This window comes from Geospiza fortis, unplaced genomic scaffold (assembly GCF_000277835.1).
Source record: "Geospiza fortis unplaced genomic scaffold, GeoFor_1.0 scaffold95, whole genome shotgun sequence".
In the NCBI taxonomy this organism is placed as follows: domain Eukaryota; kingdom Metazoa; phylum Chordata; class Aves; order Passeriformes; family Thraupidae; genus Geospiza; species Geospiza fortis.
Genome location: NW_005054333.1, coordinates 218555 through 236665, shown reverse-complemented (window position 1 = coordinate 236665; position 18111 = coordinate 218555). Strand labels below are relative to the sequence as shown.

The window sequence follows — 18111 nt, the reverse complement described above, 5'->3', positions numbered from 1 at the left end:
TATGGATTTCTTTTATTTTGCTATGAAGACAGCAGTATACTTCACATGTATTTCTAAACAAGATTTCACAAGACCTCATTTTTATGTAATTCCTCAGCATGAAATTGTTTAATAGGAAAGTTTTATGGTTTAAAATATTTAACAATTGATCATGAAAATACTGATGTCATTTGGAAATCATCTCAGTTCTGACCCTAAGACTGTTTTTTATATATAGAGAATGATTTGAAATCAGGTGAATTAAAGTATCTGGAAGGACTATTTACACATTTACTATCCCACATTTACACTAGCAAAATGCATTTATTTAGTGTAGAGACACTGTGCCAAAGATGAGAGTTGCTATTGCTAGAACGAAAAGAGGTGTGGATGTATGTACATATTTTAAGCATGGTGCATGAATAAATACTGTGATATTTTGCCCTTTCACAACAGATGACATCTTTAAGCCAAGAAGTCTCACAATTACGTAAGGATATGAAGAATGTGATGCACCTTCTGGAAAACCTGCTCACGTCCCAGAAGCCTCCAGGATTCTGTGCTGTGCACAACCTATCTCGAAGTCCCACACTGGACAGTCTGCAGCCTCGAGTGGCTTGGACTACACATCAGCCTTGCTCACACATGCAAGCTGGCAACTTCACTTGCACCAAAGCACAACTTTGTCGTGGAAACACACTATGTGACATTTGGAATACAGATCTGTCTTCTGTAGGCAGTAGTCCCCAAAGGACTGAACCCAACCTGCAAAATTCTATGGATGGTGAACTTTATTATACAACAGGCCTTCAAAATTCCCCCTCCCAGTATCAGGTAATTCAGAAAGACAATCTGCAATTTTTAAGATGCACCTCTCCCCATTCAGACACTACTCTGACTCCTCTTCAGTCTATTTCAGCAACACTTTCTCCTTCAGTATGCTCTTCATCAGAGACATCACTGCACCTAGTGCTGCCCAGCAGATCAGAGGAAGGGAGCTTTAGCCAAGGAGCAATCAGCTCACTAAGTCTCGAGAACCTGCCAGGATCATGGGACCTGGAAGGAACAGCGGGAGTAACTTCTGCACAGACCCCAGATTTCCCAATAGACATTGTGACAAGCACAAGGGATGTTAAAGATAAAGACTGCCAAGCCATAGATGTATGAGAAACAGTGAAGTGGTACTCAAAGCATGTTCCCAGCTGCCAGTTTTAAATTTAGAGAGTACTGCATGACTGCTTTATTTGATCCCCGTTTTGGCAATCATGAAGACTTACAAACATGAAAATTCAGACTTAAAAAAAAAAAGTAAGAAAAGGTAATGGTCCATACTATAGGAAAAACAATAAATTTCTAGATTTTAGAAGCATGTTGAAAAAACATTTTGAATACAGATATAACTTGTCTGTTTGACAGACTTTTGTGATAGTCCAAAGACCCTGAGGGTCAGAGCAGCTGGAAGTCTAGCACAAAGAATTGTCGTGGGTGACTTTTGTTCATTGAAGCAAAGGTTTTCCCTGAGTGTCTGACTGTTGTTCCCGAACAATATCTATGGCACTGTTTGCTTCAGGTGATCGTGGGTCCTGCTGGTCTTTTTGTCAGTTCTGTGAAGGCAAAGGACATTCGCTGCATGTCATCTAGACAATCAACCAAATAGAGCTGCTAGAGAGTGCTTAGATGTTGCACGTTATTTGTCATGTAAATGAAACCTCCTAATTTATCTAAAAATACTATTTTTATATACTTGGTATGAAACATGTACCTAAAAATTATTTAAAATATTTATAAAGAGAATAAGAGTTTGGTTTCATTTTGGTAAAAGCTTGCAGTTTTAACAAGAAATGCACTACCATTGTGTATTAGATCAAATACTATTTATTGTTAAGATATCATGTAGTTTACAAATGGCTTCCCTTTTATGTGCATGCAATTTGCAATGAATGTACTCATTCTGGTGGAATACAAATAAATTAAGGTATTATTTTATTTAAAAAAATAAAAGAGCTGGAATGTTGTATCCTATAATAAGGTATCGCTACTTAAAAAGTGAGTTGTTATACTGCTAACATTAAGTACTATTGGTTTGTGTCTTAGCACTGCATTGTCGTTTCTAAGACCAAGTCAACATTTAAATACATTCCTGTTTAGGGGCTTTATATCTGGTTAAGAACATTAAAAGAGATGAAAACCAATGAGCAAACTCAGGAATACTAAAGGAGAAAATTACAATTTTAGTAAGTCTGAATCAAAGAATTAAGATTAAAGTAGTTATTTATTAATTGATCTTTTTGTTTTATCTCTAAAAACTAACTTTGATTTTTAGTCAGAATTTTTTTAAAGGAAATACTATAGGTTTGGTGAATTATTTAATCCAGAATCTGACTTAATGCACCTCCAACTTTTTTTTCCTGGTATTTAATGTACTAGAAACATATCGCTACAGTGCAACCAAGGCTACAGATTTGCATTGGAATTTTGATTTTTATATATATAAAGATGCACATTGAGCATCAAATTTACATATCCTTTAACAAGCTTTCTAAAAAAAAAAAAAAACCACGCTTACAAGCCAAAATAAATGTCCTAAAATGGATAAGTAAACTAAGTTATATTCAATAATTCATGCAAACTGGTGGTTATCTAATTAAAATTTTTACAGAGCACAGATTTAGGTTTGACTTCCTTAAGAGGTGGTTTTGGTGGGATTTTTAATAGAAACTTCAAAGACAGAATATATTTTAACATTTGGCTGTGTGTGGGAATACAAACCCCAGCTGATTACTCTGTGCCCAACTTACATCCTTCCACAGCCATTTTCCTACTGGTACAAATTAGGGATGAAGTGTCGTCTCCCATTTTGGGCTACCTGAATTTTGCCAGTGTGTCTACACCTCAATGTGAGCGTTAGTATACAGGGTTTCTTACCTTCCCTCTATTCCAGTTTTGACTTAGTTTAAGGTTAAATAGAGAAGTACAGATTAAATAAAGAATATCCCAGAAATTTAAAAAAATAATAAAATAATAATAGATAGTAGCAAATACAGTAGCAGGTACAGTTCTATGATATTTCTGCAAACAGTCCTGGTTCACCTTTAGCCGTCTGCTGTTGCCCACCCCACTTCAGCACTGGGCCGGAGGCTGGGGACGCTGCCTGCTCCCCTCTCCCAGGGCAGGAGCCCACCTCAGCGCAGCATCCTACAGCCACAGTCCTCTCCTGTCCTCACCACAAGGTGCAGCTCCTTGGGATGCACGGATACATGCTGCACAGCTGTCCACAAATCCTGATTTCTCAGCCTACCGTATGCCAGTTACTGACTGAGAATGCGCAAACACACCATGCCTAGTTCCCAATATCATTTAACAATTTCCATTGCCCACATAAATTGGGAGAAGCATTTGCTTTCTCATTTTATATAAACCGTTATGTATATACATTAAGATTTTGGCATTGGGTTTTTTTTTTTTATTTCCAGTATAAACACTGGTGTCATGAGATTAAAACCGGATGTTTTGTCCTGGAGTTTTTGTGTCAGTTTTGTATGAAAGTTTAAAAATGTCAGTGGAAACACAAAAATCTTCTTTGCATACACAGCCTTAGCTTTAGTTTTGTACATTTTATTCTCAAATAAAATTTTAAAAAAAAGGCATGTGCAGTAATTATGTAGAAATAGCACCAGGATATCTGTGCTAAGTTGTTCCTTGCTTCTGCAACTGTCAAGCATCATCTCAAACAAAGCAGTCAAACACTGTTTGTACTGGCCATAGTTTCAAGGAACACACCAGGATTGCAGAGATTCTGTAAGATGGGAATCACACAAGTGAGTGCACTGCCTTCCAAGGAAAAGCTCAAGGAACTTCAGACAAGGCAAGAACACCTTCATTCCAGGAATTGTGGTTTAACCCCAGCCAGAACCCAGCCCCATGCCACCATTCACTCATTTCCTTCCTGTCAGAATAAGCAACAAAATTGGAAAAGTAAAAGCCAGAAAATTCATGGGTTGAGCTAAAGACAGTTTAACAGGGAAAGCAACAGCCGTGTATGCAAACAAAGCAAAACAAGGAATTAATTCACTGCTTCCCGTGGGCAGCAGGTGTTCAGCCATCTCCAGGAGAGCAGGACTCAGTCATGTGTAACTGTGACTTGGGGAGACAAATGCCATCACTCCAAATGTCCCTCCCCGCCCTCCTCTTCCTCCAGATTTAGTATGCTCAGCATGGCACCATATGGAATGGAATGTCCCTTGGGTAACTTGGGGTCAGCTGTCCTGGCTGTGTCCCCTCCAACTTCCTGAGCACCCCTCGCTGGTGGGTGGGGGGAGGAACAGAAAACTCCTTGGCTCTCTGTAAGCCTTGCTCAGCAGTACCAAAAACCCTTTCATCACCCTGTTCAGCACAAATTCAAACCACAGACCCACACCAGCTGCTGTGAAGAGCTGGTATGAAGAGCTGTGTGAAGCAAATTAAAAATCCCAGCCAAGACCAGCACACCTGGCCAAAATCAAGTAAAGAAAGAGGAAGGTCTTGAAGGCTTGTACTATTTTAAACTCCCTGACATCATCATAATATGGAAGTCCCAGGGAAAGCATTCCCCAATCAGCTTTTGTTGGAAAGTATCTGCAACCAGTGCAAAAAATTTCACTTTTGAAGGTGAAATGAAAATTCACAGGGACAAATGTAAAAGCTTATACTTTTGAAATGGAACAGTATCCAAGCAAGATTACCATGGACATAATAATTCTACACACAAAGCAGCCATTGAGGATTCCTGGGATTAAAGCAACAACCACTGTAATATTTACATGTTACCTTCAAAAGACTCTCAGTATGAAAATCAACACAAGCATACTCTAACATCCAACCATCCAGTTCAGACAGTTGAATTTATTCCGTTTTACACTAAGCTTTACAAAAATAGAAAAAAAAACCCATTTTTTGGTATGAATTGTTCTTCTCATCTAATTCTGCATCAGTTTACTTCCTAAATTGGTTACATTTCCTTCCTTTCTTGCATTTAACATCACTATCCATTTCTTCTTTTATAGAGTAACTGCATTTTTTCCCCTCTCTATTTGTTTCCCCGTCTTTTTTCTCACTTATTCAGTTTTATATTCTCTTTCTAACGTCATCAAACTCAACCATGTCTTTCATTCCCTGGTAATTTTTCTATTAAGTATCATCCCAAGCCTGCCACTAATAAACTAAATGGTTACTGAACTCTGTCATGCAACAGGACACCATATTTGGTCTCTCTCAAGACTCAGGCAGTAAACCACTGGACTTTAGCCACATCTCCTGCACTGTTAGATTCTCACAATGCTGTAGTTGCTTTCAGTGGGAATGGGAAAAAGAATGGAAAACATGAAAAACATGCACTGGAAAACAAACAAATCAAAATACCCAAAGTAGGAAATTTGTTTTCTGCTTCAGATACATCATTACAGACATGTATTTGTCTTGCGCCCACTGTACCTACTAGATTCAATTTAAGAAGCACAGCTTATCACAAATTCTGCAAATACTTATCATTTTTTCACAAATCAAAACCAGTTCTTGTGATAACCTTGCTTTGACCGTTGGCTGGTTATCTACCACAAATAACTTACGCTGAGTCCATCTGTTGTCTGCACATGAGATTTCAATACATTTCCCTTTGTGAGGCTATTTTGTAATACACTGTGTCAATAACCTACATGGTAGCTTGTAAAAAATCCTGTGTTCCGCAAATGAAGCCTTGGGTTGAAACAAACTGATGTCAAAATTTTCTTCATCTTCTTTCCTTAATTTAAAAGCATATGGTTCTCACATGCCTCTCGGCAGGACACACTTTAGATACTTCCTGCTGCTGGGACTACCACAAAAAGTGCACAGTCGCGTTCCCATGTTCTAGAAAAACACTTCTAACAATTTACCTCAGCCTTAAAAGAATGAGGTTATAGCTGGTAATTAAGCAGTGGAGTAAGAAATAAGAAAAGGAAAAGGGCTGGTGCTTGATTTTCTGGATCACTCTCCTATCTCAGCAACAGGAATTTACCCAGCTGCCATCAATTCCAGCAGCCTACTACCATGAGTAGTACTCAGTACCTACTCATGGTACTGAGTCTTTGTTTCACACAGAAAATCAAGTAGCTTATCTCAAAAAATCCAAGCTCATCTCATTCATTATCTGAAAATTGTCAAAATAGTTAGATACTAGTAAAAAATAATTCACAGCTGCACTTTTGTTAGATAATGCCACATGCAAAACTGGTTTCACCCCTTTCAAGATGAGCATAAAAATCACATCATCATTCCAAGACCAACCACTGATCTCCTGTGTATTTTATAAAATTCTCTTCCCAGGATCTCTTCATTTCTCCTATCATACATTGTCAGTGGCAACAACAATGACAAGAAACAGCAATTTCTGGTTTCAAAACCACAAAGAAATGCCATAGATCTGATCCTTTCATTTAGAGAAACTGTAATATGAAAAGAAAATTTTATCTATGTACCTTGATACTTGAGTTTCCAAGTCTTTGGAAATCTCTCAAATAAGCAAGTTAATAATGTTTAAGAATTTAAAGACTCATGCCAGTCACAACTTGGTACCACAAAAGTTGTGCAAGAGGAAAAGAAGTACCAGTGCTCTTTCAAATTGTTTTAAATTTTAAGATTTAGTATGGATCCTTACATTTGTGCCTTGATGGTGTGTTTTAAGTCTGTGCATTTATTTCCAAGAGATTAACATTTGAATTTGTTCTCTCTTCACAGATCTCCTGGAACCCACTGATTTTTTTGCTGTGGTAAATCCAAAGGTCTTAGACATGACCAAGAAATGGAAAGGTAGAAAAAAAAGTAGTGATGATATTTCTCTTTGACAACACTGAATTTTACAAATTATGCATTACAATTGTAAATGGCTAGTATGTATTTAACCATAGAATAAAATATCAACAGAATTAATATGACATGCAATAAATGCTTCCACCAACAAGTTTCTGAGAAGTATTTCTTCAGTTTTCAAATTTTATTATCCTAGATGCTGTGTTATCAACCTCACATATGCAAAGTTCTCTGACAGGGTCCCTAAAAGAGTGACAACTAGAGACAACTATTTGAATTCATTCTCTTTTTCAAATGCCTTTGATCTATTACATTGATTTCTCTCAAAACGCAAAGTGGTGCCAGAGTTACCACTGTCATAAATGACAGCTGTAGGAAGAGCTGCATAAACTTGCAGTTTTGCCTGTTGCCAAACATTTTGTTTGTAACTCTTGTGATGCCTCAGGGTCCTTTGTGCAGAAGAACCTTAGGGTATTAGAAAACAATGGTGGAAGTTTTAAATAAATCAAAGTGCAATAGAAGACTTCTCAGAGAAATGTGCAAATATATTGAGGATTTTTTTTAAATTAAAATTTCATAGGCCTTCACATTTAACATCCACAAATCCTCAGGACTTTAGGACAGTCAATGCAGATTTCCAAATGTCTAAGCACATTTTATCTGCACTTAAATTGCACATTTCATATGGAGTGGGTAATGTTATATGTATGTATTCACCTTGTCCTTGCCTACATAGTAACTATTCTGATTCTTTATTTTTAGTGTAGTCTACCTCTGACTTCTTCATGGAATTAAATAGACTATGTTCTTCTTCTTCTCATCCTAATACAATACAAAATAACTGTAGTGACTAAAAATCCACATATTTGGAGGGGTTTGCCTTCATGTGGCACTTCAAAGAGTTTGCTTCCCATTCAAAAAAAGCAAAGCTTCCTTCAAGAAGGAGATTTAAAAAAAAAAAACCCCACGCAGTGTTACCCTGCCTATGTACAAACAATCAAATCCCACGCGCCAGTTCCTTCTTGACTCTGCAGTCAGACACAGGACAAAAACTGCAGCACCCTGAGACAAATTGGAAGCACAAGCCTCAATAGGCAGCAATATTACAGACTAATTATACCTTTTTAAAGGCCAGTATTGTCAATCATTTACTTCCTGACTTTCCTTACATGATTTTTTTAGCCTAACACATATATCTAGCGCTGCTGGATTTCATTTCCCCACCCCTACACAGCACTGATCCACAGAAATACAGCTGGTATTCTTGCTAGAAAAATGCCAACATTATTTCAGTAACCATGCAAATAAATTCTAAGCAGAATTTTAAAGCCTGTAGTATGCAAATGAATGAACAGGTTTCTTGCATTATACTTGTTTATAGGAATGGAAAATGATAACCACTTAATAGAAAATATTTTTCATCTCACCCACAGTAGTCTGAAATTTTTCAAAACTAAATAGCAAAAGTCTCTTCTGTGCCGCTGCTTGCAATGGAATTGTGGGAGGCAGGGACATGACCAGGATGGACAGGAACAACACCAGCTACACGCACATTCTCAGAATGCTACACTATCTCATAACATCATTTTTAATTGTTACTGAGTCATGATTGTCAAGCAGCTTAAATATGTTCAAAGACAAGCAATCACCTGCTTATTTTTTTCCCATACAGAATTACCAATGTGTGTTACAGATTGTGCCAGAGAATCTCTGATGATTGTATATATAGAGCATAAAAATAGTTACTGGCACTTGTACCACAATCACAGAGAAGGCAAAAATTCCTTATTCCCTACCTCTCCAACAACACAAAAAGCTTTTTAAAAAAAGAGAAAATTGCTGCTTGATCTTTTGTAAAACATTATATGTGTATTAGGTTTGCATGGCCGGGTTTTGGTAGCACTGGCTGCAAGGGTGGCTCCTGTGAGAAGCTGCCAGAAGCTTCCTCCATGTCCAGCTGAGCCAATGCCAGCCAGCTCCAGAATGGACCTGCCACTGGCCAAGGCTGGGCCAACCAGAAATGGTGGGAATACCTCTGTGATAACAGATTTAAAAAGCAGGAACAAAAATTTTCTTGTATAGATGTAACCATGGCCAAAGAAAAACAGGGTAAGGATAAGTGAGAGGAACAACTCTGCAGACACCAAGGTCAGTGGAGTGCTCCAGGCACCGTAGCTGAGGTTCCCCTGCAGCCTGTGGTGAAGCAGCTGTACCTATGCAGCCCATGGAGGTCATCAGGGATGCAGAGATCCACTTGCAGCTAGGGAGGAGACCCACACTGCAATAGGCTCCTGGCAGGGACCTGCAGACCCAAGGACAGAGGAGCCCACATTGGAGCAGGTTTCCTGGTAGGACTTCTGACCCTGTGGGGGACCCAGGTTGTACCCAGCTGTGCCTGAGGAACTGCACCCCGTGGAAAAATGACCCATATTCCAGCAGTTCATGGAGAATTGCTTGTGAGATGGACTCACTTTGGAGAAGTTCAGGGAGAGCTGTCACCCATAGGGAATGTATGCTGGAGCAAGGGAAAGATCCCTTTCCCTGAGCAGCAGCAGGAACAATGTGTGGTGAACTGACCATAACCCTGCTTCCCTGCGCTGCTGAGGGGGAAGAGGTAGAACTGGGAAGATGCTTTAAGGTCTGGTTTTACTTCTTCTTACAAATCATTTACTTCTGATTTTCATAGTAAGAAATTCAAATAATATCCCAAACTTGAGTCTCTTTTGCCTTGACAGTATTTGCTGAGTGATCTCAGACCTTATCTCAATCCATGAGCCCTTCATTATATTTTCTCTCCCCTATCCAGATGCAGAGGGGAGAGACAGAGAAGCTTTGGAGGAAGTTTGGCATAGAGGGTCATCCCACTAGACTTTTTGGGGCTGAAACCCAGGAATATAAGGGTTTTGAGGAAAGAATGGTAACTGGGAGAAGCAAAAAGGAGCTCTGCCTCAGCCAGACCCAATGCAATCCTTAGTACTCTCCTTCAGGACCGAATTCTCAGCAGTAACAGGTGTAGGGCATCCAAGGTGATAAGCTGCCTGTTCCTGGTGCATACCAATATGTAAATGTTGTGTTCTTTCAAATGTTGGTGAGAACAGAGACTTTGAGCAACCAGCTGTTATCAAAAGCTGGTGTCTATATAGCACTTACTAGCAGAAAAATGAAACAGGCAAATCGTAAAAACTCTCAGGGACTTTTGACAATATCCTTACCAGAGCCATAGCACAGCACAGAGCCTTTTGAAGCATTGGTTGCCCTTTGCTTCAATAAGAAAATTGTATTTGAAAATAAATGGCATCATATGGAGCTTAGTTTAGCAATTATTCACACTGCAGTGGAAACTGGAGCACCTAAAAGAGTTCAGGGGTCTGTTGTATTCACCACAGTATCTGGAGATAATACAAAGTTCAGAGAGCTTTCAACCTAACAAAAAAAAAAAAAATGAGTTGCACAAAGAGAAAAAGGAGCATGAAAAATTCATCCAAGGCCCCACAATGGCTTGCAGGGAGGCAGGAGCAGAACAGCTGGCTGCCTCCATGGGTCCCTTTGCCCAGCCTGGAGGCAGCAGGCAGGGGTGGACTCCCTGCCTGCCCTGCTGCCCAGCAGTGGAGGAGCGCTGTGAGCTGCACCAGGAAACAGAGCCCTAGGAGAGCAGAATATGTTTCCAAGCATAAAAGCTAAAGGATTCCCAGGACCATGCTCTGTGAAAAATAGAGTACCTACAAACAAGACATATGGGAGAGTTGTCTCCAGTGAGGGCTGTATAGAAACAGCAGTTTCTGAACTTAATAAGTTTCTGAGAGCAGGTGCTTGAATTATGACAGCCAGTTTGATAATTTATTAGCCTCTTTGTGTGTGCAAGGCAGAATAAAAGGAAATCTCTGAAGGCCTTGGATAAGGTTTATTTCACACCTGCAATCCCAGGTTGGCGAGAGCAACACAGCTGCCCTTTTCCTTAACCTGCCATCAGACGTAAAAATCACATCTGAAAAATACCAGCCCATGAGGATAAAGTTTGCCTCAGTCAAGTTTTTTCAGGGGCAAGAAGGCAGACAGCGTGTTCCAGCAATATGTATCACATCTGCTGACTCTGCATGCACAGCTGTGGAAGCCACAGTGCTGCTACAGTCAACCTTGCAACCACAGGCACCCAAGTCCTTGAGAGGCATTTTACAGCCTGTGCTTTCACTTCTTCTACACCTTCTCCCCCAACCATTGTGCAAGCAGTAGTCAGAAGACCTCAGGCCCTATCTGAAACCAGAAATCAACTATAATTTGGGAAACATTGTAACAAAAATTAAATAAGATTGGAAAAAAGGAAATAATTCTATTCAATGTTGCCTCCCAGCATAGTCTTTGTATGACTTAATATCCACTGAGACACTCAACAAGGTAAGGAAAAAGCTGGCAGCTTTGGGAATGGGAACAGACTCTCCCCACATCAGCAACAATTAGGTCCTTTACGGTTATTTGCAGCCAAACTTTAACATTTGAACAAATTCCATATTGTTAAGACAGTTGGATAATTCATTGTTTGACTGATTTGCCAGGTGATGCTGAATAGGCTGATGTAGACACAAATTCTTGTGTGGATGAAGATGTTAAAACTGGAACCTGCCACTAAAAAAACTGTGGTTTTTCTAGGAATAGGAAGTTTAGGTATTTTGTTGTATCTTTAATCTGATGAAAAGCAAGGCTTCCTCAGCATTCAAATCCTTAAACAATTAGGTTCAACTAACTTCAGATGGTCATATGCATATTGTTTCAGACTTTTATTTTCCATTTAATTTAAACTCTCTACATGTGGTCAGTTGGTCCAAGGTTACCTTCTGCAACGCCCCAGTTAGAAGTCCAAAATAGACCTAGGTACAGGACCTTCCTCTTGTTTTTTTCAGTGGCCATTTGGTGATTAAATCTGCAAGCTGTTGTCTCTCCAATGTGTGTTTTGCCTACCACTGTTAGTGGCATTTGTTCTCCAAACTATATTTGAGAAGTGAAAGTTTCCAACAGTGAAACGTTTCCCAGTTTTCTTTCTCTCTCACAAATAACAGCACTGAACTTTCCAGACATATCCAAGTCTAGCCTAGAGAGTTTATGACAAGATCCTAATGTTTCTAGGGTCCCTTGCCAGCTCTAAGTGGAGTTCTGCAGGGTGGAAGAACATTGAAGGGTTTTCTTCAGTCATAAATGCCAGCGGCAGAAATTAATCTTTTTTTTCTTAACTACAGCTTTATTGTATTTCCTCAGCCAGGATATGACTCTCATGTAGCCTGAGCTTTCCAGAGTGAACTCTTAATTCTTAATATTGATGTGAATCTGTTCTCACTTTCTGCTTTCCCACTATTGTTTGGTTTAAACCAGAATGTGGTGACTTAGAAATAACCTTTTTCTTCTCCACAGGGAGAGTTCCTGAGCCTGTTTTGTTTTGTTTCCTTAGCTTGTGTAAACTCTGTCATGTGAGCAACATTGGTATAAAATAAATGGCTTAATTGCAAGATAAAAGGAATTCATTGTCCTATTCAGATTCAGCCAAATATTAAAACTGCTGATCCACACAGAGTCTAAATCTATTCTTTTTAAATCAGTGCCAAATGAGCACTGGTTTTAATATTCATTGTATGTGGGTTAAGTGGCTGTTGCAGGTTTTATTTATGACAGAGGTGCAAGGTGGCCTGGAACAATGTACTTTGCAACTAATGACTATGAAAAGAACATGCATTTCAGTTTGCTATTGTTCTTATTAATAAATAAAGAAACCCTCAGAACAGTGGAAAGCAGATAACGTAGCACATAATGATTCACTGCCAGCTGGAAAACATTTAATAAGAAAAAGCTGCAAAACAAGAATGAAAGACGGACCAACTGCAAGGGAGGCAAAAGAATCACCAACACACAGGAAGAGGATTACAAAAGCCTATGAATGTGAGGTTCATCAGAAATCTGTGGCATTATCCTGAAGCTGGGATGGATACAAGAGCTGTCTGAAATAAATGAGGAACCTCAGGACTTCAGTTTTTAGCGCTGAAGTCTTCTCTCGTTAGTGTCAATAACAAAAATCAGACCAAAATTCTAACGCCCTTGTTTTCAACTAATGACCCAAGGAAGGCAATAACAGAAACCCAGAGCCTGCCTAAAGTTGTCTGGTTGTTTAGAGTACATCAGACTGCAACTACTCAGAAAGACTTTTTCCCACTAGACACTGTTTTCTTAATCTTGGGTCCTTGCTTTGTTTTTCCATACAGATTCTTATTTTACAATCCAGTTTGTTAGCCTTTGTTTTCATAAAAGCATTTCTGTGGGTTTTCTATTTTTTCTCTATATGTTTGGTTACTCCATTTTTTGTTTTTACCTTCAGGGCACAGTTCCCTTTCATGCTGGTTGTTGCCCATAAGAAATTAAAAAAAAATTACTGTATATTCTCCAGCTAATCAAAGATGGAACATCCCTATCCATCATATTAAAGCTAACAGAGTCCCTGTTTCACATCATGAGGAAAGATGATATCTTTCTTCTGCTTTCTACTTATTCTTCTTTAGTGTTCAAGGCTGAACTAGCATTGGCATTGATGTGACTCAACAGCAATTATATGCAATTCTCCAAACCACCAGAATTAGATGCCCACTCAAACTAGTGGGCCAAAAGCTGGAGACTAATAACTTAAATACACATACAGCAATGTATTTTATGTGCTTATAAATGATGAAGGTCTGTCAAAGACACTTGCTACACTGGGAATTTTCTGGTGAAACAAATTTAACTGGAAAATTTAGAATCACTGAGCCTAAAATGCTTTCTAAAAATATCTAAGTTGCCACTGATGTTTAACAAAATCAAGACAGGGTCCAGACAGTAAGCCTGATAGTCTTTGGGCTTTCTAAGTCTGCTTCCAGGGTAGCCCCTGCTATACACAACACCAGAGGTGTATACCTGCGTGATGCCAAACTGTGGGTGCACTGGAAATTTAGATCATGGATACTAAGGAGCCCTAGACCCTAATTTCTAATCTCAAGGACTTTGAGAACTCAGTTTTGAAGTTTCAGAAACTATGTCAGATGCACACTAGTAAATAAATCCATTTCAAATAACTACATAAGAAAAGATTTTGAAAAGCTTTAAAAAAAATCTCTTGTTTGCTTCAGATATAGCTGAAACACCAGCTGCTGATATTTCACCATGAACAGAAGTTCCAGCGTTGGAGCACTACCTCTCAGGTATCTTGCTAAGGGGTACTTTATTGATGCTGCCTCACCAAATAAGTATCCTTCTTTGCTATGCTCATTCTATCAGAAAAAAAATTCAGAAAATTATTTTAAGCTGTTCTTTTCCATTAGTAACTACTATAGAATGCTGAAAAGCCCCTACCCCTTCCTTGCTCATCTATTGTGAAGAGACCATTTTGTTTCTGCCAGTGCTTTCAGCTGGCTGGGTGTGTGGAGGTCAGGGACGGGTGTGCTCTCTCTGCAGGCAGAGCCAGTCTGCAAAGCACAGATACCACTCCCCTATTGTCTTCTGGTGCAAGCAGGAGCATGCATTTCTAATCTATTACAGGATGAGAAGCAGCTCACTCTCTAAGCAACAACTTTTTGAGGACACCTGAAAAATTATATTAACCCATTGTCTAGGGAGGGACATTTTCTACAGAACTTAGATCCAAAGAGAATACTTTCACTCAGATGGCTGCCAATTAAGGCTTTATAATATGAAATCAATCTCTCTCTCCTCTACATATACAATCAGCATGCTGCCAGAAAAAGCTTTTTCACATGATTCTCTAAAACTGTTTTTAGATAAATTTCTAATCTTTTATGTGTTATTAACAATTTCCTTTCTTTTGATAATTCCTTGCCTTTCGCTTTTTTCACTTCTAAAGTGATGTGCTGTAGGGATGGGAACACAAATTTCCAACCTGCAGGTAGTTTTCTGTTTGTCTATTTATACAATACTTCTGTCATCAGGTGCAGTTCCCTGAGAAGCCTGAACTGTCACAGCAGACTATATGATCAGCTGAGGAAAGAATCAGATCCCACCCTGGCCAGACCCACACAACAACAATAAAAAACTTCACCTCTCTCACCTCTGTCCCTGAGCTCTCTAAGGAACCACTAAGCATCACGTGGAGAAAGCAGTTACTTGAATAGCAAGTGAATGTCATTATAACTGAAAACTAAAATTGTCTGAGGTAGGCTCCACTTCAGGTAAAATCACGAAGTAACAGTTTCCAGCAAGGGAAACAGGACTTCTAAGACTCCAGTGCTGTATCAAACATACAGCTGTGCTGTTAAGACAAGTTTCTTGCTGTTTTAACCTTTTCTTTCCACTCATTTTAAAGCCAGGTGTAGGAAGCCTGAAAGCAGAACACTTAAAATCTGCTTAAAAGTCAACTACTTTCAAATTTCCAGTTCAGCAAAAATTTCAAAACGAATTTGTTCTTGTTCAAAGTGAGATAGTCCCCATCCCAGCATTTACATTTTCAGAGAACTAAAAGCATGTTTCCTTTTTTTTTTCTCTTCTATGTAATTCTGCAGTCGATGATAACTAAAATACATTTAAATTACAAATAATTCAGGATTAGACTAAAATCTGTGTCTGAAAAGTCCAGCCAACCTAGGAAAAAAGAAGACAAAATTCAAAGCAAAATCAAAACAGACAGCCCAGGTGGAACTGAAATTTCATTCTACTTTCTTATTCTTCCTAGCTATCTTCCCTCAGCTTCATTTCACTCTACACTCCATCTCACAAGAAGGAAACAAACGGCCCCCAAATTAAGCTTCCTTAAGGAAGCCCATTAACAACAAGAGCAGTTTCCACCATGTTAACTCAGACTCAATAGCTCCTTTGCCCACAGAGCAAGTCTTGTCATTCAGATCTGAGTACTCCAATGTCCAGGATTAAAGGACTTTATAACATTTATAACCTGAGTGTTCTTTGGCTGCCATTTTAATTTGCTTCCTACACAAAAGATTTTTAGTGAATTGTGATAATCCTTCAAAAGCAAAGTCACAGCAGTAGGTAAGAAGCACCAGCAATGAACCTGCAGGGAGGGAGGCACTTCTGCTACACGGAGGAGAGGAACAAATAAAATCCCATGAGAAGCAATAAGTAAAAAATAAGAGGAAGCATGTGTGTGTGTGTGTGTGTCTGTCTGTCTGTCTGTATGTGTAAGTTAAAAAATAATGGCAGTAGAGCTGGTAATTGCTGGGAATGGCAAGAAGCAGCCAAAAATCCCAAAACAGGAATGGACAGAATGGCCACAGCAAACTATTCTGCTGGTGAAATTATAAAAGGTTTTGACAGCTGAAAATTCTCTGGGATTTTTGACAGCTCACAGCAGTGCCTTGTGACAGCAAGGCACAAATTCATAGTGCATACCCTGTGACAATGCATAGTCTGTGACAATGCATACCACCAAATCTTCCTTTTTAGTAAAGAAGATATATAAACTGCCAAAGCAGCAACAGCACAGACAGGAAAAGCAACGTGCCAGGGAGAGATACCCAGCAGTCTGGCAAGGACAGCAGAAGCAGGCAGGAGCTCTCTGGATTCACAGGACAGATCCCCTCCAAACAGCCCATACCATCTCCCAGACATTGCTAAACACTTCACATGCCAGCTTACACCCAACCCACCTTGGTACCAGTGCACATCCTGCATTTATTTAACAACAGGCTGGCCACCAACACCAACAGACAGTCCCCTGACAGCTTGCACAAGCCATTCAAATGGTCAAGAATTACATGCTCCATATGAAAATTGTACCAGTCCTAATCCCCAAGTTCCTGGTGACTCTCAAGGTGAAAACTGTGGCCTTGTTATCTTACTCAATTACAGTAAGAAATGGATGCAACATCTTTCTACTGCTCTCCAGGCAATTTGCACATTTCCTGAATGTAATTTTGAATGCTAGTAACACCCAATCCCTGCCACACAGAAAGCAGCAGGTAAAATTAAAAAAGGCAAAAAAGTCAAAATACACAAGTATGTGCCTAGGACAAAAATGTATGAGTGACACTGTCAATATATGGATAACAGGAAGAAATGTTAGAGACCTACAGAGTGATAAGAAACCCTAAAATAAAATAAGGGTATTTAACAGGGTCATATATATCTAGATATTCGGATTTTTTTTAATACCAAATAATTCATAATATGACAGCACCCTGTTTCACAAGGTATATGGCTCTGATATACATAGATCAAAAGCTTATGCAGAGACTTACATGAGTACATGCAGTGCAAAAACAGGTGATATCACATTTGTAGTGTAACTTCAAACTTTTTGGGGGTTTGTAAAGGAAGACTCAGTTAATTAAAGTTATAAAGCCATCATTGACAAATCTTTTTCAGCCTGACATGAGCACAGTGTTAAATTCAGGCAGCACTTTACAGCCTCTCTTTAACACTGCAGAAGAAAGCTTGCACACATATCATAGCTCTAGGATGAGCGTTTACTCCTCCTAGCACAAGTTTCCAGCCTCTGTTCCTCTCCTGGATGATGTTGTGAGCACTGTACCCTTTTCACAGCCTCCAGACTGCCAATCCCTGATGCCCATGATGAATTACGGGAGTCATTTGCAATCTGAATGACACCCACATTACTTTTATTTACACAACTGAACTTTCATTTTCACAAGAAACCCTTGCTTCTTTTGTACTAGAGGGATAATGCTGAGGTTCAAAGAAATTGCACATTTCTGTCATGTCCCTTGAGAGGCACATAAACTTCAACAAATGAACAAAAATAATGACCATCTTTTCTATGGCTTTTCCTCTCTTTAGTACCCTCCCTCTTGCCACATCCTTACTACAGTTTTATTATGTAGTTATATTTCTATATTTTTTTCACATGTTTCCATTTTTCTTCCTCCACATTTTTTATGCTCAAATACTGTCTAATATTTATTTGAATAGTAGATGTTACCAAGAGGAATAAGTCATGTTCAAAGCCACTTTTAACTCGCTCATGCATCACCAGTGAATGACTTGTAACAGTAGTTTGTAATAATACTGTTTACAGAAGCATTTGAGTGGTTTTCAAAAGGAACACATCTATTTATCATCTCTCACTTTCATAGAAACCCTGAATAAGAAAATTCTCATTTGAGTGTCTACCACTTCTCTTAAGCTCTCTGAAGGGCAAAGCATATTGCCTCTGACAATTTTACTTATCTTTAATCTGCTCCTGAAAAATCTATTACAATTATCAAGAGAAACACCACATAAAATCACTACATGAACCATAAAGTCACAGCAGAAGAAGTACCAAGGCTTCTTCTTCACAGAAAGAGCAGCTGGGCTTTGGACTGAGCTGCC

At 39.0% G+C, this 18111-nt stretch overlaps 1 protein-coding gene across 1 annotated transcript in view; it reads left to right on the top strand.

Moving 5' to 3' along the window:
• KCNH8 (potassium voltage-gated channel subfamily H member 8) overlaps nucleotides 1–1672 on the top strand; it is a 176613-nt gene extending 174941 nt beyond the window's left edge. The window contains exon 16 of the mRNA XM_005421715.2: nucleotides 436–1672. Within this exon, the coding sequence (XP_005421772.1) occupies nucleotides 436–1146 (711 nt within the window). The 3' untranslated portion in view covers nucleotides 1147–1672. The remainder of the gene's footprint in view (nucleotides 1–435) is intronic.
• The last annotated feature ends 16439 nt before the right edge of the window (nucleotides 1673–18111 follow it).